Below are 21,374 nucleotides of genomic sequence, written 5' to 3' on the forward strand. Positions count from 1 at the left end.
TTGGTTAGAGCAATTGCAAGAACAATATTGTATTCTCTGTCCCTGCTCTAATTAGCCTTTGACTACACCCTGCTCTCTCCCTCTGTCAAATGGCGATGGATTGCTGTGGAGGCGTGTATTTATAAAGTTGAAGTATCGCGAGAACCGAGCCCCGAGATCCGACGACGTCACAATGACGTTCGGCCTCGATTTGGATTCGGAACGGGCGGGAGAGTCGGATACCCAAAGTTCGGGTGGGTTCGGTTCTCGGAGAACCGGACCCGCCCATCTCTAGTATTCACAGCCTTTGCCATGAAGCTAAAAATTGAGCTCAGGTGCATCCTGTTTCCACTGGTCATCCTTGAGATGCTCCTACATCTTAATAGGAGTCCACCTGTGGTAAATTCAGTTGATTGGACATGATTTGCAAAGGCATATACCTGTCTATATAAGGTCCCACACTTGACAGTGCATGTCAGAGCACAAACCAAGCATGAATTCAAAGGATTGTCTCGAGGCACAAATCTGGGGATGGGTACATAAAAATATCTGCTTGTTTGAAGGCCCCAATGAGCACAGTGGCCTTCATCATCCGTAAATGGAAGAAGTTCGAAATCACCAGGACTCTTCCTAGAGCTGGTCAGCCGTCTAAACTGAGCGATCGGGGGAGAAGGGCCCTAGTCAGCTAGGTGACAAAAAACCTGATGGTCACTCTGTTAGAGCTACAGCATTCCTCTGTGGAGAGGGGAGTAGCTTCCAGTTGGACAACCATCTCTGCAGCAATCCACCAATCAGGCCTGTATGGTAGAGTGGCCAGACGGAAGCCACTCCTTAGTAAAAAGCACATAACAGCCCACCTGAAGTTTGCCAAAATGCACCTGAAGTACTCTCAGACCATGAGAAACAAAATTCTCTGGTCTGATGAGACAAAGATTGACGTGAATGCCAGACATCATGTTTGGAGGAAACCAGGCACCGCTCATCACCAGGCCAATACCATCCCTACAGTAAAGCATAGTGGTGGCAGAATCAAGCTGTGGGGATGTTTTTCAGCAGCAGGAACTGGGAGACTAGTCAGGATTGAGGGAAAGATGAATGCAGCAATGTACAGAGACATCCTGGATGAACACCTGCTCCATAGCGCTCTTGACCTCAGACTGGGGAGACGGTTCGTCTTTCAGCAGGACAACGACCCTAAGCATACAGCCAAGATATCAAAGGAGTGGCTTCAGGACAACTCTGTGAATGTCCTTGAGCGGCCCAGTCAGAGCCCAGACTTGAATCCGATTGAACATCTCTAGAGATATGAAAATGGCTGTGCACGAACACGTCCCATCCAACCTGATGGAGCTTGAGAAGTGCTGCAAAGAGGAATGGGCGAAACTGCCCAAAGATAGGCGTGTCAAGCTTGTGGCATGATATTCAAAAAGAATTTAGGCTGTAATTTCTGCCAAGGGCGCGTCAAAAAAGTATTGAGCAAAGGCTGTGAACAGTTATGTACATGTTATTTCTTAGTTTATTTTTAATAAATTTGCAAAATTCTCCAAAAAAACGTTTCACACGTTGTCATTATGGGGTATTGTGTGTAGAATTTTGAGGGGAAAAAATGAATTTATTGCATTTTGGAATAAGGCTGTAACATAACAAAATGTGGGAAACGTGAAGTCCTGTGAATACTTTCCGGATGCACTGTATATAGCGCCAGCAAATTTCGCAGCGCGTTTTATTATCCTATTATCCATCATAGAAGCTTAGTACAGATCTATAACACGAATACTTTACACATTTATCCCTGAATATAAACAAACAAAAATATAAGGTTAGAGTTCCGTTAGGCCTTGAGGACAAAACACTGTGAGTAAACTTTGGCAAGATAAAATGTGAAATGTTACCTGCGCTCCATCATTGTGGCAGGTCCCCAGACATGTCTAATGGTCCAGAGCAGGAGATGCTCTCTCCTGCTCAGACAGGACTTGTTTAGGGTTATCACCATGACCTTCCCTTTCATGAGGTCACAGGGGAGGTGCTTTGACAACCGTGAACTAAACCTATTTAGTTGGAATAAGCCTTTACAAATGTATTTAGTAAAGAAGTCAGTAAACATATGAAGTGATGTTACAAGAACGAAAACACAAGATATTTTCATAAAGGCTACATTGTAATATCAGCATACAGCATAGATTTTCAAAAACAAAAAAGAAGTAGAGAGCACTGTCTTTATAAAAACAAACCAATACACATATATTGGAACTCCTCCAGAGCTAATCTTGATGGTGGTGATCAATTCCCGACAGTCTTCTCCAGCAAACAAAATTCTGCTAATTTGTGGCCCCATATTCATATGGACACCTGGACTCAGGGACAGGCTTGGCTGGGAGGCATCTGCCCCACGGGCTTGTCCCATAGAGGCTACCTTGGGCTGGGTGCCTGGGCCACTTGCATTTTTTTACCTTTAAAATGTTCCTAATAGGCTGCTGACTCGAGACTTGCCCCCCAGGTATCGAGAGAAATGCTCTGCTTAATGAGATTTGTTTTTCAGATAAAATACTTTTTACTTGCAAACATGCAAAGTTTCGCCTGTGTAATGGTGTGAATAAGTACGACGAGATCTGATTTCTGTCATTGCCCAAAATCAGAACATGAAAATGGCTTCTTATCTGTGTGAAATCTGATGAGTAATAAGAGCGGATTTGTGTGCAAAACATTTCCCACACTCAGAACATGGAAATGGTTTCTCACCTGTGTGAGTTCTCTGATGTATAACAAGAGCTGCATTATGTATAAAACACTTTCCACACTCAGAGCAAGTAAATGGCTTCTCACCTGTGTGAAGTTTCTCGTGTTTAACAAGAACGGATTTCCGTGTAAAACATTTCCCACACTCAGAACATGGAAATGGTTTCTCACCGGTGTGAATTCTCAGGTGTGTAACAAGATCTGATTTCTGTGTAAAACATTTCCCACATTCAGAACATGGAAATGGTTTCTCACCGGTGTGAAGTCTCTGATGTAAAACAAGAGATGATTTCTCTGTAAAACATTTCCCACACTCAGAACATGGAAATGGTTTCTCGCCTGTGTGATTTCTCTGATGTGTAACAAGAGCTGATTTATGTGCAAAACATTTCCAACACTCAGTACATGGAAATGGTTTCTCACCTGTGTGAAGTCTCTGATGTGAAACAAGATGTGATTTGTGTGTAAAACATTTCCCACAATTAAAACATGAAAATGGTTTCTCACCTGTGTGAAGTCTCTGATGTATAACAAGAGCCGATTTGTGTGAAAAACATTTCCCACAATCAGAACATGAAAATGGTTTCTCACCAGTGTGAAGTCTCTGATGTGTAACAAGTGTTGATTTGTGTGTAAAGCATTTCCCACAATCAGAACATGAAAATGGTTTCTCACCTGTGTGAATTTTCTGATGTTGTACAAGATATGATTTTTGTGTAAAACATTTCCCACAATCAGAACATGGAAATGACTTCTCACCTGTCTTAGTTGGCTGATGCTTAATCAGCTTTTTACTCTTTGTACAACATTTGGCATCTATAGAACAGGGAAATGTTTTATCTATACCAAGACCTGTACTATGTTTAACAATATATGAGTTATCAGGAGAACGGTCCACATGATAAGAGGGATCAGATAGCAGATCTGCTCTGTGAAGTACTGGATGTATAACTGGAGTAATATGGTTGTCTCCTGGGGAATCTTGTGTGATGTCATCATTATCTTCTATTTCACAACATTGAGCAATAATGAGATGTTCCTCCGAGGTATTCCTGGTGTTGCAACCATCTGTTGAGAGTAAAATAAATACATGGAAACATGAATGTTTGCCCAAAATAATGTTAATACTCCGATAAAGACTATGGTGGAAGATCCCCAAATTACCATCAAATTAGTAAATTTAAGATCTTTCAAGGTAAAATTTATAACTGAGTGACACTTAAACTGTGCTGTATTAACAGCAGTGTTTATCTGCCTATTTCAATAATTGTGATGCTTGCGCTGAAATTTATTTTGCAACAAAAAAGCGGATGTGGCTAAAATATAGCTGAAATATGCTTTTAAATACTAAACTGTTGTCTACACATAAAATAAAGCTAAAAGTACACAAAAAAAAAAGATACTGCTGTCTCCAGGCTCGCAAAAAAGATAAACAAGATACATGAGGTGCATATAAAGGAAAGCTGTAAATGTAGCAGTGCATATCTTTTTACTGTGTTTGCATAAAATGTACATTAACACTTTCATGTGCTCTATTTATAATTTATGGCATTGTGTATTTTTTATGGGCCTGGATGAAATTGTGCAGATTCAGAACACCAGGTGCTGTTTTTAGAAATGTCCCTGTAAATGTATTAGGCAGTTGGCCACACCAGAAGGTAAAAGAGAAAGGAAAGGGCACACGAGAAGTCAGTAAGCGCTCTGTCCACCATCTTATTTCTAGTAAACTAACGGTGTAACGATTTAAACTCTGGCATTTACGTCTCAGGACAAGGTGTTGACAGAGGTGGTTTGTGATTTATGATTTTGGGTGCATTTATACTTCAGCCATACTGTACATATATGCATAAATATATACACACAAATATAGAACATGAATTAATAAATATAACACTTCCTATGTAATAGGCGGCTGACGTCATCCTTTAAATTCCCGGCAGGTGCGTTAGATAGAAAATAAAAAAATCTGTGAATGGAAATAAAGGAACAAAGACGCCAAATAATGTAGTAATATAAAAATAGTGTTCCAATGTACTAAGGTGCTTACTGTATATGCATACCAAACATGCGATTATTAAAGGCTTATCTGTAAATACGATGCTACAGTCGACTGTGTTCAAGTGTCCCGGTACCTCTGCATTTCGAGTAGGCGAAAAACAACAGAACCAGAAATAGTGTCACTAATTTATCAAAATAGTGCATCTGCATATCAGATCATAGATAATGTGTAGTTTATGTGACGGTATTGTGTGTCGTCTTTAATCACTTCACAGGTGAAATTCTTAATCTGTACGACTCAGCAATAATACGTGACAAGAGCACTATATACTGAAGAATGTATGAAACTTAATTTTAATGTCATTAAACAGGAATACATGTACAGATAAAGGAGTAGAGGAACACTTATCTGGGTAGAATATACCCGCTGGGTACATTCACGTCACTAGACGAGTGCTTTATGGATTTGGTAGAGCCCTGGAATGATTCCTCAATCAATGTCCAAAGTTAAGAAATCTGTGCACGAAAACTATAGTGACAATCAAATAAGGACATGGCCATTTTGCGCATTTATCTTGGATGATGTCACACAGGGTCTCATCACATTGATCAGTAGCTGAATCATAAAGGTGACGTCCCTTGTACTGATGTATGGGAATCATCAGGGAGTGTTGGGAGGAGACTGGTCAGATCTCTTGGCTGCAGTCTAATAGGCTCCCGACTCCTCCACTGGGCAGATACATTTTGCTCATCAGGTTGTACTCACAGAGGAGGGTGTAGAATAAGATTGTTGTAGTGACTGAACAAGGAGAATATGTGACACTTTTCTGTAATAAGTGTTTATTACTCACCTGTGCTGATATCTGTAGGGATTTCCTCCTCCTTACACTGCTGATCATACATCTCCTCTTCTCCCTCTGTATCTTCTACCTTAATATCTTCACCCTACATAATAAAAAATAACATCTTAAAAATGTCTGGTTTTATTAATAGATTAAATAGAGATGCTTTACAGATCATATAGCGAAAATTCACTTCGTATTTCTCACCTGATACTCCTGTGGGATAATGCAATGTTTGTCTGTTACATCCTGTGAATAAAGTGGATGGGGACATCTCTCTGGGGTAATTCTGTTATGGGATCCATCTGTAGAAGAAATACTGTGACTGAATACATTGTTTATATGTGATTATCAGATGAAGTGTATCTAGGTGGCCCTCAAAACAGTTCTCTCTCTTACAATAAATAATAGTCTCCTCTTACCCAGTGATGTGAGGGTCTGGTGATTTTCCACCATCACGTCCCTGTACAGACCCTTGTGTCCTTCTAAATACTCCCACTCCTCCATGGAGAAATAGACAGTGACATCCTCACACCTTATAGGAACCTGACACACACAATGATACAGTCATCACCCAGACACATCCCCTGGTGTTACTGTATAATGTCCCATTCCCAGCAGTCACCTCTCCAGTCAGCAGCTGAATGATCTTGTTGGTGAGTTCTAGAATCCTCTGGTCATTGTTTCTCTCATGTATCAGTGAGTGAGGTGGAGGCACCGTGATGAGGCTCTGGGTCCTGCTTAATCTTCCTGACAAACAAGGACTGCTGATGGGTGTCTCACATTCACCAGATGTCTTCTTTAGTACTGTGTAATCCTGTGTATTGAGGGAGACATCAATAAAATGAAAAATTCACCTATTTGAAGTTGGGATTTTCAGCGGTTAATGGTGCAAAATACAAGAACAGTCTATAGTCTGTCCTATATGTATCTGTTACCTATATACTGGCCAACTGAAGATAGTAGTAGAGGTAACAGCTGTATACACTCTACTAGAGAGCGCATATATGAAACCGCTACAGGTAGGACAGGGTTGTATTTGTAAAATAAGTATTTCATGTCTATTATGCAAATTTAAAAAAGTCCAAGAATGTGAAAACCATCCACTTAATTACACCTAAAATACAGCAAAATCTGTAAACACCAAAGTCTCATGAATGGATAAGAGATGGAAAAAACATAATGGGCCCGATTCAGGAAAGTAAAGCAAAAAGAATTAGTAACTTTGCACCTTGGCAAAACCATGTTGCATTGGAGGGGGAGCTAAATTTAAAGTGTGGGGACAGATTTATAGTTGGGATAGGCCATGTCCTAGACCAACTTTAAATTTCAGTGATACAATAAAGCTATTAAGCATTTGTGTGCTACATGAAAAAACAGCCAGTATTTAGCTTATGTGCTAAATAATAAACTAATATCCTCCCCTTACATTGTAATATGGTTTTGTGCAGGAGAAAACATACTCATTTTTTTGCCTTACTTTCCTTAATGAATCAGGCCCAATGTGAGCAATGTATTATATCTAAAAATCTGTGAAGATTTTGGGACCGACACTTTTATCTCAGACCGTCTACGTGTTGCTCGCTTACAGCTGTGCGGACAAGAAGACTGAGGCAGAGAAGAATGTACCAGAGAGAAAGAGAAGAGACGCCATCCTGTGACCCAGAGAGAAGAGGATCATGGGAAGAATGAACTTCAATAAAAGACCCATGAAACACGCCAAGATAAATCTTATTTAGAATATCAGTATGAAAATGTTATAGGTGCCCCATGTAAAAGAAAATGTCCACTGTAATACCTGCAAGGCGATATCACTGTACATTATATACAAAAGCACAAAATGAACCAGATGCTATAAGCCATATAATATAATATTTTCTATAGATGATCTCATAAAATGGCCACATATGTTATTGCCAGGTACACCCAAATGATATACAAAGTAGCTTAGGAATACTTCTGCAAGGCTGGGGTCATGTGGGAGTGGTCTCTCTAAAACAAGGGTCACGTGGGAGTCTCTCAGACCAGAAACACATGGGGAGGAGCCGCTCTGCCAGAATCTCTCATCTCTCTAGTTAGATCCCTGATTTATTAACACAGATAAGTGATCTCACAGTGACACTCCCAGAATCTCTCACCTCTCTAGTTAGATCCCCGATTTATTAACACAGATAAGAGTGATCTCACAGTGACTCCCAGAATATCTCACCTCTCTAGTTAGATCCCCGATTTATTAACACAGATAAGAGTGATCTCACAGTGACTCCCAGAATCTCTCACCTCTCTAGTTAGATCCCTGATTTATTAGCACAGATAAGAGTGATCTCACAGTGACTCCCAGAATCTCTCACCTCTCTAGTTAGATCCCTGATTTATTAGCACAGATAAGAGTGATCTCACAGTGACTCCCAGAATCTCTCACCTCTCTAGTTATATCCCTGATTTATTAGCACAGATAAGAGTGATCTCACAGTGACTCCCAGAATCTCTCACCTCTCTAGTTATATCCCTGATTTATTAGCACAGATAAGAGTGATCTCACAGTGACTCCCAGAATCTCTCACCTCTCTAGTTAGATCCCTGATTTATTAGCACAGATAAGAGTGATCTCACAGTGACTCCCAGAATCTCTCACCTCTCCAGTCAGCAGGTAGATGATCTCCAGGGTGAGATTTAATATCCTGTTGTCCTTGTCCATCCTCAGTGAATCAGTAATTTATACAGGACACGTCTCACCCTCAGGTGACTTCTATTATATACTCTCTAGATCTTCACAGCTCAATTTCCTAGAGATAAATATAATAAATTACAAATTATTAAACATTAAAAGTATAAATATATTCAAAAACTGTACATAGGGTAACCTCTTTTCCCCAAGCCACAGAGCCCTTGGTCAGTGTTTCCCAGAATTTTCTGTGATCCAGCTTCATAAGACTGCTCAGTGACTGTCACACAATGCTGTATTGCTTAACCATGTTATCTGTATATTATTTTTTATCCTGTATGTCTGGTCTTTGGATTTTGTTTCACATGTACCATGTAATGTGTTATGAATCATTGCATTCTGTAAATGTCATGAACGGAGCTGCAGACCTTTTGTCGAGCATTATAAATAAAAGATAATAATAATAATAATAATAATAATAAAGAAAGGTTAAACCACCACATGGCCAGGAGTCGTATTCCTCCCACACACAGCTTCGGTGCAATATGTCCAATTTGAAATCTGTTACAAAAGCACTAATGATTGATGTTTGGGATCCATGCAGGAGAAAATAGTATCTGTACCACAAACTTTTCCCACAAGTTCACCTGTTGCATGCTCTTGAGCAAAGTGTTTCTCTGTAGCTCAAAAAAAGTACTTAGATCTGGTATAAATGCCATTGGCCCCTGTAAGTGTTGTCCATAGACTGAAAAACGGTGGTGAATATGACATGTGGCATGAGGCACAATCCATCTGATGGGGATTAATACAAAAATCATTAGGAAAAGCACAAATTATGTTCTTAGTGTTCTCGAATGCCCATAAGAAGTGCCGTAATTAAGAGGGGTGACACAAGCCTGCTCTGGCTCGAGACTTTTTCCGTCAGTATGTTGAGAGCTGAACTCCTCACAATATATGATATTCTATCATCGATCTGGCCCATCTTTTCAGATGCTAGCAGAAGCTATACTGCTCTACCCAAAGAAGAAAGTTATAGTCCTGTTCTGAGAGGCTTAGATAGCATGGTCAGGGATTATCCAAATAGGAGGGCACCCATCTTTTATTGTGGAAGGAGCTGCAGAGGACATAACCATTGACCTTAGCACTCTTACGTGGTACCTCTTGATGACCATCCAATTATAGTTGGTCCTCCATCAATGCTGTAGCACTTCCTAAATAATGGACAGGTCTAATACACCAGATAGTGAAATTACAAATATATAGTGTACAGTAGTGATAGAAGTGTGACAGTCAAAAGAACATCACATCTCACTGTAATTTTGCCCGGGTTCAATGTAAGGGTGTCTTATACCTATATCAACATAGTAGGAGGAGGATGGGGTTTGGAAACAAGCTTAGGATGAATGCAGGAAAAATAAAATAGAAATGGAAAAGACTAAAGGCGAAATCTACTAAGCAGTGGTTTTGCAAAACGAAACGCTTTTTGCCAATTTGATGTGTGATTTCAAAGCTGTGCCATTTACTAAAGGCCAAGCCGCACAGCTAAGTGCATAAATAAAACCTGCCACTTCTAAAACCACAATGTCCATGTTTAGTTCTGGCAAGTATACAAACAGTCCACATGGTAAACCAAAATGTAGTTATAAAAAAAACAAAAAAGAAAGAAAAAAAAACGTGAATGACACATGCGATATAGCTCAATCTGCACCTTTGCTCTTTGCTCATCTTGCCTATCAAAAACAAGAACGAAATAAATAAAGGTATTTCAAAAAATGCTTCCCTTTAATTCACTAAAAAACCAGCGCTACACAGCATCAGGCCAGTCCTCTAGGACAGGCATAGTCATCCTGTGGCTCTCCATCTGTTGTGAAACTACAAGCCCCAGCATGCTTTGCCAGTAGACAACCAGTCAATATCTGGAAAGATATGCTGGGACTTGCAGTTTCACAACACCTGGAGAGCCACAGGTTGGCCAGCGTGCTCTAGGCGTAGGCCAGAAAAAAACCTTGCACCTAGAATGTCCCGGACCAAGGCTGTCTAGCACCGGCACCCTCCTGTTACCCTCGGCCAGTAGGTACCAGCGTTATTAAGTACTCATGCCCCAATAATAATAATAATATAATATTACTGGGCCCTTTATTAATAAAATGCTCCCATACAAAAAATGGCAAGTAAGCCCTAATATAACAATTAATTGTGACCAAATACAAAGAATAATATTGACCCCATAATTTGATAATAAATGGTAACTCCCTACCAAACACTTACCTAAAATCATCTCCTTTCTTTGTCTGAATTGGAATTAAAAACAAAAAAATACCCGTACAGACATTTGCTCATATTGTATTGTATTATAGCAGGACACTGGAGTCTCCTTCACCTGTATTATAATAGGAAACCAAAGTCTGCTCCCCCTGTATTGTAATTACATGACACCAGTCCGCTCCCCCTGTATTATAATTACATGACACCAGTCCGCTCCCCCTGTATTATAATTACATGACACCAGTCCGCTCCCCCTGTATTATAATTACATGACAGCAGTCCGCTCCCCCTGTATTATAATTACATGACAGCAGTCCGCTCCCCCTGTATTATAATTACATGACAGCAGTCCGCTCCCCCTGTATTATAATTACATGACAGCAGTCCGCTCCCCCTGTATTATAATTACATGACACCAGTCCGCTCCCCCTGTATTATAATTACATGACACCAGTCCGCTCCCCTGTATTATAATTACATGACACCAGTCTGCTCCCCTGTATTATAATTACATGACACCAGTCCGCTCCCCCTGTATTATAATTACATGACACCAGTCCGCTCCCCCTGTATTATAATTACATGACACCATTCTGCACCCCCTGTATTATAATTACATGACACCAGTCTGCTCCCCTGTATTATAATTACATGACACCAGTCTGCTCCCCTGTATTATAATTACATGACACCAGTCTGCTCCCCTGTATTATAATTACATGACACCAGTCCGCTCCCCCTGTATTATAATTACATGACACCATTCTGCACCCCCTGTATTATAATTACATGACACCAGTCTGCTCCCCTGTATTATAATTACATGACACCAGTCTGCTCCCCCTGTATTATAATTACATGACACCAGTCTGCTCCCCCTGTATTATAATTACATGACACCAGTCTGCTCCCTGTATTATAATTACATGACACCAGTCTGCTCCCCCTGTATTATAATTACATGACACCAGTCTGCTCCCTGTATTATAATTACATGACACCAGTCTGCTCCCCTGTATTATAATTACATGACACCAGTCTGCTCCCTGTATTATAATTACATGACACCAGTCTGCTCCCCCTGTATTATAATTACATGACACCAGTCTGCTCCCCCTGTATTATAATTACATGACACCAGTCTGCTCCCCCTGTATTATAATTACATGACACCAGTCTGCTCCCCTGTATTATAATTACATGACACCAGTCTGCTCCCCTGTATTATAATTACATGACACCAGTCCGCTCCCCCTGTATTATAATTACATGACACCATTCTGCACCCCCTGTATTATAATTACATGACACCAGTCTGCTCCCCTGTATTATAATTACATGACACCAGTCTGCTCCCCCTGTATTATAATTACATGACACCAGTCTGCTCCCCCTGTATTATAATTACATGACACCAGTCTGCTCCCTGTATTATAATTACATGACACCAGTCTGCTCCCCCTGTATTATAATTACATGACACCAGAGTCTGGTTCCCCTGTGTAATAATAATAGCAATAATAAACATACCTACCTGCTGCCAGTCACAACAATGTCTCCTCTCTGTTTCCTCCTATTCGATTGCCATCCGGAAGTTGTTTTCGATGAAAGAAAGTTACATCCGGTGTTTGGAACGCAAATACAGGAAGAGATTATTGCACAGGCCGTAGTCGGGTGGAACGCACTTACCGGAAGTCACATGTATAACATCTTCCGGGTGCGAGGAGGCAGTGACTGGCAGGGGGTGAGTCCTTACATAGATATATAGTAATATATAAAGGTAAACATATAACATGGGGAGTAGGCTCACCTCATGGCCTCAGTGTGTTAGTGGAGATCTGTAATATTCCCACTCATGTACTTTCTAAGCTATAGTACACACACACCTCTCATAATCTATAAGCCTCTCCCACTATTATACTGGAGGTTTTGTTGATTATAGATGACACAGTTTTCTGCATATACCTCAGACATTGCCTGAGACACAGAATAAATTAGCAGATACAATCCATGTTGTACTATATGAAACATAATGTAATTAGTAAAGGAAGCCAGACTAATAGTGTTAACAAATATTCAATGAGTGAAATATTGAATATCCCTTTGTGAAAGAGATCACATAAAATATCAAATTAATAAGGGAGCAGACCCCCCCTGAGATCCAAAGACGACAAGACTTGTATAGAGAATACCAATAAGTTGGAAATTTCATAAAGTGATCTATCAAATAAGAGTCACATACACTAGTTGGGTCCCCCCACCACTCTTCTTTGTAATTACACTTGTTTCACATTCTTACCACATTATTTAATATTTCGCTTGGGAGAAGACTAGCCTGGAGAAATATGTTTTAAAGATTATAAATAAACATATGATTTTAGTTTCAATTGTAGTATTATTGTGGCCCAACACATATTGGATTCTGAGAGAGAATCCCCTATGAAGAAGTATGAAGATATAAAAAACATGTGGCATGCAAATATGTTTCCGACAAATAGGGTAAATCGTTTGGTATTGTTAGCAGTTACGCTGTTCTGTACTGATCAGAATTATTCCTATTACATACATTTCTTCTTCATTAGAAAAACAAAAAATCTACTTTCTGGTGATTTAATTTTCATGTATGGAAATTATTTTCTTTCCACATGTCTTAACAGATAAAATGAATTTCCACATAGAAAAGCCTCAAGAAAGAGAAATATCTTGCTTGAAGATTACTGAAGGGCATTTTTAACTAATCATAACTAGCTCTAGTCACAATGGCGTAGTATGAAACTATCAGTATGCAATTAAGCAGAAACTTAAATTATGAAGGATCCTGCTACAGGATCACACAATGCCAATGAACTGATTCCTTTGAATAAGGAATGGGATATGACTTCTTGTCACTCAGAACTTATAAAATATCCCAACATTTTTTTTAATAAAACAATCCTGTATTACATCTTGTCACTTAGAAGTTGCACAGTTTTCTGCATTAAGTGCTTCTAATTCAGTGACTCATTTAGCCTGACCTGAAGTATTACACTGCACAGTAAAGAATTTCATGTGCAAATGAAATATAAACATTTTGTAAACAAAATATAATAAAATGTTGTTTTGAAGTGATTCTTAAATGTAAAAAACAATTGATCTGTTTGGTGATATTATGAAAAACGCATCGGAGCAACATCTGAGGTATAGCCGTGTCGGGTGTAAGCAATAGGAATCAACCTCTGTAAATTAAAAACGTATGTTAGACTTTTCAAAACATAGCAATAATGCCACCATGTGAGTTTATTGTCATTTTATTAGAAAATTATTATTAGAACAAAATTGTGGGTGTTTCTACCTGTTACATAAACAAAGTATTGAGAAGAAGATGATGCTAGCGATTTGAAACAAATAAGGTTTTCCTAATTCATAAAAAACGTATTAAAACAACAATAATTAAATCTAATATGAAAGTCTCTTTTTTATCTCACAGTTCAGGCCTGAAAAAGACTTTATTAGTGTATTTCAAACGTTGATTCTTTGTTTCGTTGTCTTTTTGTACATGATGCAGAAACTTCCTCACAATATCTCCCATGAAATGTGTACATGAAAAACAACAAAGAAAACATTTCTTAGTGCAACCAATTATAAATTACTACTTTCAACTAAAAAAACCTCTTATTAACAATTGTAATAGTACTTTTCACAACATTTTTGAGAAATCTCTATTTGTGCAATGTGTATAAAAAAAAACTGGTTAAAATTAAACACTGATTGTGTTTGAATTATTAGTGAATAATATTTTTTTTTCTTTTTGGGTGTATTTAGGGAAGAATATCCCTTAGAATGTCTTTTCTAATATGCTGTAAGATGGATACATCTTACGTAAAAACAATCTATATTTTATTACCAGGAATATTGGCTTAATAAACAGATATACATTTCCACGAATCCTGCACAAATCTAAGATGGTTTCTTACTACAGGTAAGTATAACAAGAGTGTGGAAATATTATCACTGTCTCATGGAATTGTCAGGCAGCCGGCTGATGCTCCACCGAACCTGGGATACGATATCCACCTTCAAGCACCTTTCACCCTCACCAATGCAATTCAATTAAAATATCTTTTTCAAGGCATGTAAACTGAAGTAAAAATCTTGTTCAATGATGGAACAATGTCGTTCTAATTCTGCAGTGTGTATGCTTACTGCAGATTTGAAACGACAATTTAGCTGGTGTCCGGGGGTCACAGTTGAAATGTGCACTTTCTTCATCGCTTCCATCGGCTACAGGACGGAGGTGACCCAGGAACTGTTTCCTGTCAAGGGAATAAAGTTGGGTTTACATGTGACACCATGAGCCAATAGAATTGTTTCCACCATCCCATGTAAATGACCTCCGGCTATCCACTGACACCAGCACAGCTGTCACTTTGCCTAACCTGGACGTTCTGGGATGAATTGCAGATGATGGTTATAACAGATGAAGAGCACAGATCTGACGATCATCGTATATATTGTGTACACATGAATTGGGATTCATGTGTACACAATGTGCTGATCGTGATTTTTTCTTTTTTACTGTTGTTGGTAAAATCCTGTAGTGTTTACCCAGCCTAGCTGTATGTGTCTCTGCTTCTCTTTGTGTGTCTCTCTGCTTCTTTCTTTCTTGTTCTCTGTGTCTCTCTCTGTTTTTCTGTTCCATACATGCTCAAATAAAGGTTAAGCCCGTCAGGATCACATCTCCTCTAGGTAGCCCAACTCATGCTTTCCCCATATATATGTCTGTATTTACAATGTAATATGTCTTTGAAAGAGCTGTAGCCACCTTGGGGGAGACAGAAGGGGAAAGGTCAGGGTAGGAGAGGTACTATGTCACAAAGCTCAATGGAGTGAAGAGTGTGCAGGAGAAGAAGGGTCATCAACAATGTCAAAAGTAGCAGAGAAGTCCAGCAGGACGAGCATGGAGTAGTGACCGTTAGACTTTAAAGTAAACTAATCATAGATCACATTTGTGAGGGCAGTCTCAATGCAATGTTGGGGGTAAAAGAGAAAGTGAGAAGAGAGAAAGTGAGTCACTCAAATGGTTTGAAGACAAAGAGGAAGAGAGAAATAGGGCGGCAGTTGGAGAGAGAGGCTCGGATGAGAGATTGTTTCTTTAATATTGGTGTTAGAAGGAGGATTGAAATGTGCCAGTGGAGTGAGACAGGCTGAAGAGGTGAGCTAGAGGGGGGCATGCAGTGGGGGAGAGGGAGCGGAGAAGTAGGGTAAGGTGATGAGATGAGTGCAGAAACTTCAACCACAGTTACTGGGGCGAATGAGCTGAGGGTTGATTGAGGAGTGAATGAGAAGGTGGGTGATTTGTGAGGGATCGGGCATGAGGAAATACCTTGTTGAGTGGTATTGATTTTGTCTTGTGTATAGTATACTGTGTGTGTGACCTGTGTATAGGGATTGATGTGTATCAGGTGTGTGATATTGGCATAACCTGTGTATAGTGATCAGTGTGTATCAGGGGTGTGATATCACTGTGACCTGTGTATAGTGACAACAGAGCTGTAAAAGGATCACATGCCACTTTGCTATGGTTTTATACAACATATGGGAATTAATTAAAATGCCAAACATCCATACATTTGTAACAGATTTCAAGTAGAGCAAATTGCACTAAAGAGGTGTCTGGGAGGACCAAAACGTCCTGTCTACAAGTAGTGTTGGTTTAACCTTTAGTAAATACAGTATCGTGTGAGGGCAGTGTTTCATATTTAAATAGGTTATCTGTGTATTCTGTTATGTTAATTATAATTATTATATTTATTCCTAGAAAATTGAGCTGTGAGGAAACAGAGAGTCTTTATTAGAAGTCATGTGTGGGTGAGACATGTCCTATATAAATCACTGATTCATTGAAGATGGACAAGGACCGGAGTCATGTGACTGATAGGATATTAAATTTTACCCTGGAGATCATCTACCTGCTGACTGGCGAGGTGAGAGATTCTGTGACATCCTTTATAGAACAGTTATATCAGAATCTTACAACTTACCTCTCCTGCAGCTCCTGTAACCTTTAGTGGATCGGCTACTCTTAGTCCTCTGTTATCCTCCAGCTCCCAACACAACGTCATCTTGCTGTTTGCACTAATCTGTCCAAAGCAGGTGATTCATCTGTGCGGTCTGGTCATAGACAGAGGACACAGATTGGTGGGTCCGCTGAAGATGACAGGAGCTGCACCCATCTCAGATACTCACTCCACTTTCCTAGGAAACTGTTACATATAGGAAAGACATTTTTTTTAAAAAATTATAATTTTTGCACAATTAACCCCTACAAATAACAACTCTGAATTGGTATTTTATTCATTTACATTTTTATTGATGTATCCCTCAATACACAGGAATACATAGCAGTGAAGAAGACATATGATGAGCATGTGATACTCAGTAGCCATCTCCATGTGTCAGAAAGATTGAGCAGGACCCAGAATCCTGCCCAAGTCACAGTTCCTTCACCTCACTTACTGGTATATGAGAAAAACAATGATCAGAAGATCCTGCAACTAATCAACAAGATCATTCAGCTGCTGACTGGAGAGGTGACTGCTGGGAATGGGACATTATACATTAACACCAGGGGATGTGTCTGGGTGATGACTGTATCATTGTGTGTGTCAGGTTCCTATAAGGTGTGAGGATGTCACTGTCTATTTCTCCATGCAGGAGTGGGAGTATTTAGAAGGACACAAGGATCTGTACAGGGATGTGGTGATGGAGAATCACCAGACTCTCATGTCATGGGGTAAGAGTAGACTATATTATTTATACACACAATACATTAAATAAAAAACAATGCATTCATTCACAATCTGTCTCCTACAGATGAAGCCAGTAACAGAAATACCCCAGAGAGATGTCTCCGTCCACTTTTTTCACAGGATTGTGCAGAAGAAAATCATATTATCCCACGAGACTATAAGGTAGGTAGGGTTTAGGGTCTCACCAAATACCAAAGTGACTTTTCACTATATGATCTGTACGGCAGCTGTGTGTGTTTTAAACACTGATATTCTTCTGATCATAAATAATTTAATCAGACATTATTAAAGTTTTGTTTTATTCTGTGGGTGATTTAGGGTGATAACCTGGCTGATATTAAGGCAGAAGATATAGAAGGAGAAGAGACGTATGTGAGGGGTGATCAACAGGAAATCTCTACAGATATCCGCACAGGTGAGTACTACATCAATCTCTTATTCTACACCCTCCTCCATCCTCCTCTGTACAAACTAATGAGGAATAAGTATCTGTCCAGTGGGGGAGTCAGGAGCCATCAGCCCTTATTAGACGTATGTGTCTCCTTTAAAGGACATAATACAGTGTATCATTGTCTTCATAACCCATCTAGTGAACTTTGAGCTATGTGCAATAAATCATTAAACACATATAACAATCTGCAACATGAGGGATGCCAAGCAGGCTTGACCTTTATTTTGATGTAACCAATAGCCACGTTTCTCTCGCGTCCAATTGGGGGACACCCGGGACATTGGGGTATAGAGTAGGGAAATAGGCGTTCGGCACTTAACTATTAACTATTCCTAGCTCCTCTCCTCTATACCTCATTCCTGTTTAGGCTTCCGTTTAAGTTAGTGCCCCGGAGCATCGGGAGCTTTGGGGCTGCTGGGCAGCCCCTTTTACAATATTGATTTATCTTAAAGTTTAATTTATTTATTATGACATGGAGACTTGTTCCTCTATTCTTTTCTGAGCCACGTCGGTGGCTCCATGGAGCCCCATCCATGGCTGAAGATGACTGCTGGCACCTGCATTGATTCTGCAGCACATAGCACGGACAGCTGTGTACTGCTTGAAGCGGGGGGACCGGAGGTGCTGTGCTCCCATTGCTGTACACCTCCGGGGTGTCTGCCACAGTCACTGCAGGCTGTGCCCTGCATCCCTGCGCAACCGTGGCTTCACCGTGCAACGGAGGGATGGCAGCAGGTAAGTGAAGCTCTCCCAGCACAGAGCTGTGAGAGAGGAGTTAGGAAGTCACAGTGGTCCCCATCAGATGGCTGTCTCTTACTAGAGCAGATTAGATTCCTTAGGGGGCTGGATCAAGTAGGGGTTACAGTATCAGTGTAAGCCCCTGGTAGGTTTTGGATTGGTGGAGTGGGCTCTCCTTCTGGACAGCTGCCAATCCAGTGCTGGGGGGAGGTGCTTCTTCCCTCTCCCTGCACTTCCTCCTTATGATCTCTCACTCATGTGCAGACACCAAGATAGGCAGCCATTTTGAAGCTTCTCCCTTCTCTGTCCCTTGTAATGAGTTGTGGGTTTGTTTTTTCTGAGTGGTTTATCCCTCAGACTTTTGGGGCTGTTTGCTGTAATGCAGGCTCACTTTCTTTGCTTTGATTGTTTGCTGCTTGTCTTTTCTTGTGTGGTTTTCTCCCATCTTTGTTTTATCATGTCAGATATGGGGAGATCCTTGAGGGCTAAGGCTGAGGTGACTTCTATGATTATGTTCACCAGTGCCGCATGCAACAAACAATTGCCTTAGAGGTGGTCAGGCGCGGACGATTTGTGCGCAGTCTGTGAGTCTGTGGATCACATGCCATTTGCGCCGGGGAGCTCTGGTTCCGACTAGTTGAGCCAGTCTGGGCTCGGTCACTAGCCAATTCTGTGGCTGAGCTTGCCCTATTGTTGCATTTCCAGCCAGTGAATGGTCCTTCCCCAATTTTCTCTGCCTCATGCGGGGAGTGTGGTGGATTCTGTTCCTGTTTCGCATGGCCAGGGTCTGGCTGCTCTTCTGGGTATGAAGTCTAGAGACTTCGGTACAGGGTTTGATTTTCGTTTCCTCTTCATTAGATAGGCAGGTGGCATGCCCCTACACGGAAATGATTCAGATTCTGACTGTTCTTCCCAGTAGTAGAGCGAAGTGGTTATTGAATCGGACTGGAGAACTCCTCTTTTGTAGATGTAGAAATTCTTGACGCAATAGTCAGTGAGACTGCGGAGCCTTCTCTCTTTGCACGGCGGTCAAAGAATTCTTTGTCTTTTCCCTCTTCCTCCCAGTTGGAAGGTTTTGGTGAGCCTTGGTTGACACCAGATCGTAAGTTGCAGGTGTCCCGTCGGATGCACTCTTGTTATCCATTTCCCCCTGAGGTTCTCGCAAAATGGGAAGAGCCTTCGTGCGTGGACGCTTTGGTTGCACGGTTAGTTTAAATCGCTACCATCCCTCTTCCCAATGCAGCCACTCTTAAGACTGTAAGGTTGAGGGCGTCCTTCCAAGTCCATTTTTGTGGCGGTGGGTGCCTCTGTGCGACCAGTTTTGGCGTCGGCTTGGGTTAACAAAGCTGTGCGGCGCGTGTCAGAACAGCTTTGAGGTTTTGTTGGCTGAGAGATCGTATTCTGAACTGCTTCCTTTGGTGGGACAGATTCAGAGAGCTAATGTCCGTAGCTCTCTGAATCTGTTGGAGGCGGACTTGGAACTAATTGGGGCATGGATCTCTGCCTCTGCAGTCTCTTGTTGGACTCTCTGGCTTATGTCCTGGGAGGCTGATGTAGAGTCTAAAAAGGCCTGACCTTGACACTATTATCAGTTAAGCAACATGAGGTAAGAGTACTTTACTTCCTGTTAATGCTCTCAAACTCAAGATGTCCAGCTTTCGGTCTTTTCGGTGTTCCAGCAGGTCACAGGATCTGTACTCCAGAGGTCAGTCGACCTCCTCCAGGGGTGATGTACATCATGGACGTCAGGCCTGGTCTGCTCGGCGTCCAGCAGCTATGTTGCCAGACAATCAGTCAGCGTGACTACTTGTCTGCCTCCCTAGCGTCTGCCATCGTGGGAGACCGTCTTCTATTCAGGGATCCATGGTTTCAGTCTACTACAGATGTCTGGGTACGGGGAAATATTGACCGGGGGTACATGATCGTTCACCTCGGATATCCTTCCAGATGGTACTTTTCCACAGGGCTCCCCGCATGTTGAATAAGGCGACTGGCTCTGAGAGAGGCCATCCACTCCCTGATTTTTTCCGGAGTAGTGATTCAGGTACTTGAATCTCAAAAAGGTTTGGGGTTTTATTCCAAACTGTTTTTTGTTCCAAAACCCAACAGTATGTTCAGGCCGATTCTGAATCTAAAATCTTTGAACACCTAGCTCAGGGTGCCCAGATTCAACATGGAATCCTTGTGGTCAGTGATTTACAGCATGGAACGGGGGAGTTCATGGGGCTCTAGATATCAAGGTTGTCTATCTGCATGTTTCCATCTGTGAGGGCATCAATCCCTCCTCAAGTTTGTGGTTTTGTTGGACCATTACATGATCCAGGCACTTTCCTTTGGTCTGGGCACAGATCCACGGGTCTTCATCAAGATCATGGCAGTCGTGGCTGCCTTGTTGCGGTCAAAAGGGGTTGACATTATCACTTACCTGGACATTCTTCTTATAAAAGGAGTCACTCAACATCAACCTCAAGAAGTTCATATAGACTCCTTCCCAATGGATAATCTTTTTGGGCCTTCTGTTCGACACCCAAAAACAGCGGGTGTTCTTGGCTCCGGACAAGAGAAGACGGTAAGATCTCTGTTGGCTGTCAAACATACCTATGTACAATTCTGCATGACGGTTCTGGGCAAGATGGTATCGATTTTCGAGGTGGTCTAGTTTGTTCAGTTTCATGCACAGGAGTTCCAGCTTCAACTCCTTTTGAAGTAGAACAGATCCCACCTGAACCTTTCCAGTAAGGTTTTCAGTCTTTCACCAAAGGTGCATCAGTCGCTCCTTTGATGGCTGCAGAAGAACAATGTCTGCAGGGGTCTCATATTTATGATCTGGGATTGGACTTGGGTTACAACAGATGCCAACCTTCGGGGTTGGGGTGCTGTATGTCTTAACACCCTGTTCAAGAGTCTTTGGA

At 41.0% G+C, this 21,374-nt stretch overlaps 3 protein-coding genes across 8 annotated transcripts in view; 1 reads left to right on the plus strand and 2 right to left on the minus strand.

Annotated features, from left to right (window-relative positions):
• LOC142159792 (uncharacterized) overlaps positions 1-21,374 on the plus strand; it is a 143,270-nt gene that overhangs the window by 70,874 nt on the left and 51,022 nt on the right. The gene's annotated exons all lie outside the window — the stretch shown is intronic.
• Positions 1-21,374, minus strand: part of LOC142159947 (uncharacterized) — a 502,572-nt gene that overhangs the window by 35,203 nt on the left and 445,995 nt on the right. The window lies entirely within an intron of this gene.
• Positions 279-12,100, minus strand: LOC142159850 (uncharacterized). Its single transcript, XM_075214655.1, is given in 8 exon segments — positions 279-2,647; positions 2,649-3,783; positions 5,565-5,658; positions 5,763-5,860; positions 5,978-6,101; positions 6,181-6,372; positions 8,191-8,341; positions 12,020-12,100. Coding segments are annotated over 7 exon segments (1,755 nt in total). The 5' UTR covers positions 8,254-8,341; positions 12,020-12,100; the 3' UTR covers positions 279-2,598.

The sequence above is a fragment of the Mixophyes fleayi genome, chromosome 6 (genome assembly GCF_038048845.1).
Source record: "Mixophyes fleayi isolate aMixFle1 chromosome 6, aMixFle1.hap1, whole genome shotgun sequence".
NCBI lineage: Eukaryota > Metazoa > Chordata > Amphibia > Anura > Limnodynastidae > Mixophyes > Mixophyes fleayi.